Here is a 6,540-nt window from a genome sequence, read left to right on the forward strand (position 1 = left end):
GAGGAGAGTTTGGATATTACCACCCCAGCTCCCTCACTCTTTGGGCAAGATAACTTTGAGGTCTGTTTTGTACACTGGCTCCCTGAGTTTTCTAGAAGGATTAAACTCTAGGAGCCCACAGTGGTAACATGGCTTGATGATATACTTTTTATTGACTTCCTTTCCTTTCCCATCCTACCTCCCTAAAGGTGTTTTCTGAGGTCACACCCCAAATAAATTACTTGTACAAGCATAGGTTTTTAACCTAGCATCTATGGACTGGCATCATGGGATCTATGAAATCCCTGAAATTAGATGCAACATTTTAATATCTACAGGCTTCCTTCTGAAGATATAGGCCATAACTTTCATCTGATTCACGTATTAATCCACAACCTTTCAAAAGGTTAAGAACCAGTTATAAATAAAGCTTTTGTATTTGGGGGAATTATATATAACAGGACAAGGTCCTTCTGGGCTCCCCTGTGTGAGCTGGCATTTCGTCAGATCCAGCAGGGTGACATATACCACAAGGCGTTGACGTCTGGTACTACTGTACTTTGTTCTAACACCAGATCACAAGCAGTAATGGGAGTCAGTACCCTCTCCCTGCAACACCTGGCTGGCACATGGGTTCTTTCAGTCCTTTAGCTATAAATTCTGAAAGCTATTGCTTTTAAACTTTTTTCTGTTGTATTTCCTATTGTCCATTTTTTGTGCAAATTCAAAGCAGAGATTTCAGAATCTAAAATGCATACTCTGCAAAAAATGTCCTCGTAAGTGGTCTCCTTTCTTCCATCACAGCACAAGTAAACGTCTGTCTACCTAATCCCTGTCTCAATCAAACATGGCTGTAAAAGAGAGATCTTGAAGGAAGGACTGAGAAAACAAAGGTATCTGGCTGCTAATCTGCACCCCAAACATTCACAATGTACCAAACAATTATTGCCTACTTACGATAAATTAGAATTGGGGCAATGTGAGATGGATGCTCCTCGTTCATGGAACACATTAAGTTCTTCTGCAGAAAGATAGCAGCCATGTGCCATCACCGTCTGGAGAGAAGAGTGTCCTACATGGAGTTTACCACTCACAGGTGCTGAGTTAGTACTTATTCACAACAAGGTACGACAGAGACAGAGGCTGGGACTGGGCTGTTACCATCTTTACAAGAACATTTATGATTATCTGCACGTGCAGAATCACTAGGTATAAATTATACCTCAGAAAAGGCCTACAAAAACATTGTATTACCTACAAAAGTCTCAGCAAATTTGTGCATCTTATTTTCTTTTTGTTGATCTATAAAATAACGAGGGTTGATCCAGGTCATGTACAGCATAGGATATCCATCCGGTTTGAAGATATTATGATTCTGTCATCTTTACTTTGGAAAATTGTCAAGTTACTTTCTTTTTTAAGTCTACCTAGTAAGCTGCTGGTAGGGCCGTGTTCGTTCCTATTCTAATTAGAACTTTCTAGAAGTAAGCTTCCCTTTTCAGTACATAGAAGCTGTGAGAGTGATTCTGCAAAAAACTGTTATTTCGGATCCTAATTTTAATACAGACACCAGTGGTCTTGACACACAAAACCAAGTAAACTTTAACTCATCTATGTTTACATTTTCATAAAAATTAAGAAATGTAGTATCTTCTAAGCATTCATTGAGAAGGTAATATTGATCCAAAAAAGCAGGCACTGTACACATATGAGACCTCTCTAAACATTTAGTCTTTCGGTAATCTTGGTTTTCTTAAATAAGACATTTTTCTTTCAAAATTCTTTTTCCCTCAATATAAAACCTATAGCCTTCTCCTTTGGGAGGCATGGTTCAGTGACCACAGAATTATTATTAAAATAAAGTATTCCCAACCTCTGGGCAAATAAAATCAACATGCAAATAGAATGTTAATTTATTAATCATATGGAAATATATGTAAAGGAGGATGAAAATTATGAAGTAGCATTTACATGATTTATGCAGAGTGTTAACCTTTCAAATCAGTTATATTCATATCCTCATTCACTCAGTCACTAAGAAATCATTTGCTGCAGTAAACTCTCCGTGCAGTTTGCACATTACATTGAAGGCCAAGACCAAGGACTACATTATTGTAATGAGATCTCTCTTCACTCATCTTAATTTTAATTAATTATAAAAGTAATACTTGTTTTCTTAAAAAGCAATCTTAGAGCATTTAAAAATGAAAAGTAGAAAGTCCTTCAGCTTTCTCCCTCGGGAAGAGTCATTTTTAACACTTAATGTGTGTCTTCTAGACCATTTTTCCTAAGTGAGTGTGTACCTATACATGTATACATATAAATCACGCAATGTGCAATATTTCAAGGCTTTCCTTGAAAGCCTATAAACCTGTTTCTTTTTGAATGCTGGATAAAATTCTAATTTTGTACTCTCCATAATTTAACCCATCCCCTGGTGATAGCCATTTGTTAACTTTCATCTGTAATTAATACCCCTGCTTATATGACTTACAGAATGGATCCTTAGGAGTGCATTTGTTGACCCAAAGGAATGCACATTTACATTCCAATGGATACTGTCAAAGTGTCTTTGGACCAAATGACACTCCCACTCTCAATGAAGCCTTTAGATTTATTGACTGAGATGAAACTGCAGGCACATTTTTAACTATACACACTCACACACACACACACATGCACACGTGCACACTCTAGGCTTTTACTCTAGTTTGGGAAATGTGTGCAAGTGACAAAAGTCTGAAGAGTACTACTTAGATGTTAAAATTTAAATAAATATACCCTACTTTACATAGATTGTCATAATCAACAATTTACCTTATTTGTGAGAAGATTGTTTTTATCATACACATCTGTGTAATTTTTATAACTGGGATGTAACTTTTTCACAGCTTCAATTTCATCACGATTTTCACTTATATGGCTCTACAAGAAAAGAAATAATATTTTCAATTTTTCTCCATAAAATACCATTAGAAATTATACTTCCTACAACGAAATGGTGTGGATGGTTGCTACTTGCCTATGGAAGGGACCACATAGAGAGACAATGAAGATCGTACATGTGTTTTATTGAAAACAATTACATACACCATATGTAATATATATGACAAGGACAGTGAATATCATGACATGTAATGTGTGTGTACCCGTGCATGTGCATAATCTCAAGGCAAATTTTTCCAACAAAGTCTTCAAATTCCAAACTATGGCAAGAACACATATAAAGTATTCCTTGAAGGGTCAAGAATCTTGCTATTTGTGACAACCTGCCTCTTCTGGCATTGGCTGTTTAAGAAAAGAGCCCAGTGTCCATCAAAAAAAAAAAAAAAACAGACAGCATAGTTCATTCAAAAAAATACTGTAATTTGAGTAATGAGAGCTGAGTTCCAGCCCAAGTTCTGACCCCAGTTACATGTCTTATGGAAAGTCAATTCTTTTCTTTGTATGTCCATATTCTCATCTCTCAAACAAAAGGGTTGGGCTGCATGAGTTATTTTCCAAATTCTTTTAGCTTGCAAATGTCATGTATATAAAATTTCACAGAAATCCAATAGATAGAGGGCATAAACAAGTTGCTTCAGAATGAAGCAAGACTGGGACTCTGGGACCCGGTCCCCAATCTGTCCCCTTTGTTGGCTTCCAGAATGAGTTCTTCTGCAGAAAACAGTCTAAAAATAGCTGAACAAGATAGTCCTGCAGTCATCAAGAAAGAGCCCATAAGAATCCACAAGCAAGCAAAGCAAGTGCGTCTTAGGCCCCCACACTGACCTTTCTCTGGGGCCCCACAAAACCTGAGAGGGAATATTAATATTTCCAAGAATGGCAACTCTCTCTTCATGAGGCAGATTATGTATAGACCAATTTTAAAAAGAAAACAATAGCAATGTTATGAAAATAAGTGCTCCACCTAGACAATAAGCTCTATCCCTGGCCTTGAGGAAATCCCAGACCATTGATGAAATGCATGCACATGGCAACAGAAGAAAAGGACAACCAGGTGCTTCATGTCATTTTGATAAATGTGAATAAACATGCATATATCCATATACATCCCTCCAGCAAGGATAGACTTGATTTTACTGTGTGTCCTTTCATTTTATTTTTCATGTTGATTTATATTTTATTTTTCAGCAATAGAAACATTCTATTTCCAAAGTAGAAACATGATCTAAGTTTTGAATTTTATCTTCAGGAAACAAGTATATGGATTGAATTAAAAATTCAAATATTATAGACCACAAAAAAAATCATAATGAGGAAGATAAGAATAATGAGTCCTAAAAAAAAAAAAATAGATTGTTTTTTAAAAAGACAAAAAAAAACCCACCCTACAACAGGGTGAAGAATCAATGTATAGCCTTTGCCTCAACCTGCCCTTTCTTATAAGACAGTCATCTCCTAAGAGAAGAAATGTTAGTACAGTGTGCAATTAAGCTTGGATGGCGGAAGGGGAGCTCCCAATTTTAACTCAGCTGTAAGCTTCATAAAGCGTTTTATTCCCCAATTGCAACAACTTAATGACAAAGTAAAATATACGTTTTTGTTCCCAATTTTAAATTAGGAAACTTGGAACAAAAGGGCTTTTGAATGCATTTTTTCTAAGGTGGAAATTTGGTTCTTTTTGCTTTTCAAATAATTGCTGGTTCCTCCAAGAATGAAGGCGTAGAGCACTGAGAAAGTATCAAATAAAAGAGAAGCAGGAAAGAAATGTATTAAATGCATCCTGCAGAGAATAGGTAAACACTCTGTTGTTGATCTTGCTATTACTTATCAACATGTCCTCATCTCCTGAAGACTGATCAGAGAACAGAGAGAGTAAAAGGAAATTCAGGTTTCTTATCTGCGAAATTAAGAATTGGATTAGGTGACATCCGTAGGAGCCCTTCCTGCCCTGTCATGCTGTGACTCCAGGAGATCTCAGTTAAAGAATTAGACATTACTCAGTAGAAGATCACTGGAGATTGCAATTTAGGGTACTGAGAAATCTTGCAGGTCTGGACAGAGGCACAAACAGAAGAAAAGTACCCACCTGAATGTGCAAATCATGGGTCTTAGCAATGTTGCCGAGTTCACCCATCAAAGTCTCAGAGCAGGAAAGGGAAAAACGTGGTGTCACCATGGGCTTCACTCTAGAATACTAGAGATAATAAAAAACAATCAATAAGGAAACTATGGCTACCATGAACATGACATGTACCCCCAAATGCCTCTCATATAGCAAGAAGATTTTATGTCTTCAGTTGGCGGGGAGCAGTTTCCCATTCTACGAGTTGGTGGAAATGCTGGATTTCATGGAAAGAGCTCATGGCTGAGAATAAAGGAGAATATATTCTGGAGCACCAAGTTCAACTGAAGACCCTGTCTCAAATGATAGACACTCCCCTTCCCCACATTAAGGCCCACATGAAGCCTCAATTGGGTGGCCTTTATGAAGAGAATTAGAGGGTGAAGGAGAAGTTTGAAAAGAAAGCGCAGGGGAGATTAAAAGTGAGATGGCATTCCCCTTTCTACTTCTTGTTGCGGGGAATGTGCTGGCCACAGCCTCCTTGAGAACTATTCAGTTGCAGGATCAGCTCTGGTACAGCCTGAGGTGAGTGGCCAGGCAAGAGACAAGGACTCACAGAGGGGTGGTGAGGCTACGCATCTACCAAGTTCCATCTAGTTCTCTCAAGGTTAGATTGAAAGAAATTCTGAGGTTGCCTGTGGTTTTCAATCAGACCCCAAAAGATGGTAAGGAAGGGTTAGACTTGCCAATCTATGAACTTGCCCGATGGAGCCACACACCAGCCTACTGGGGGTGGAAGCAGAAAACAGCATTGTCTCCAAAGGCTCAGCAATGACAGGGCACTGTGGTGCCTGGCTGAGTGCCTGCAGGCCATCTGACATGCACACACATATGTGGACCAAGGCAGCTGGTGGCTGGGGCATCAGGGTTGTGTTTCAGACCAGACCAGGGGTACAAGTGGCCAGCGCCAACATTGACATAGCTGCAACGGTCACAACTTTCAGAGTTCACTGATCTGCCCACACCCAGGAAGCCCTTTCCCTGCTCCCCAGAGATTAGTCCTGTGAAATTAGAAGGTCCCAGAGGAAAGAGAAAAAAACTACTGAGAAAGGAAAAGCTACCTTGACATGGTAGCTCTAAACTGGGCTACCAGTGACTGAGATTTTCCTACCTTGGATCGACTAAAAGCTTAGTGAACTTGGGACCAAGTTTACTGGCCTAACTTATTTTAATTTTCCTGGCAGGGCATGGTGGCTCACACCTGGAATCCCAGCACTTTGGGAGGCTGAGGTGGGAGGATCACTTGAGGCCAGGAGTTCGAGACTGGCCTGGGAAAAAAGCAAGACCTCGTCTTTACAAAAAATACAAAGATTAGCCAGGCATTGTGGCACATTCCTGTTGTCTTAGCTACTGTGGAGGCTGAGGCAGGAGGATTGTTCGAGAAGAGTAGTTGGAGGTTCATGCCACTGCACTATAGCCTGGAGGATGGAATAAGACCTTGTCTCTAAAAAATAAAATAAAGAAAGAAAGAAAGAAAGAAAATAAATAAATAA

At 38.9% G+C, this 6,540-nt stretch overlaps 1 protein-coding gene across 1 annotated transcript in view; it reads right to left on the reverse strand.

Annotated features, from left to right (window-relative positions):
* The window catches only part of GDA (guanine deaminase), a 110,911-nt gene that overhangs the window by 18,716 nt on the left and 85,655 nt on the right, over positions 1 to 6,540 (reverse strand). Inside the window, exons 8-10 of the mRNA XM_012641628.1 lie at positions 5,012 to 5,119; positions 2,797 to 2,904; positions 937 to 1,034 (exon numbers count right to left, since the gene is read on the reverse strand). Of these exons, the coding sequence (XP_012497082.1) occupies positions 937 to 1,034; positions 2,797 to 2,904; positions 5,012 to 5,119 (314 nt within the window). The remainder of the gene's footprint in view (positions 1 to 936; positions 1,035 to 2,796; positions 2,905 to 5,011; positions 5,120 to 6,540) is intronic.

The sequence above is a fragment of the Propithecus coquereli genome, unplaced genomic scaffold, assembly GCF_000956105.1.
Source record: "Propithecus coquereli isolate 6110/MARCELLA unplaced genomic scaffold, Pcoq_1.0 Scaffold166, whole genome shotgun sequence".
In the NCBI taxonomy this organism is placed as follows: Eukaryota; Metazoa; Chordata; class Mammalia; order Primates; family Indriidae; genus Propithecus; species Propithecus coquereli.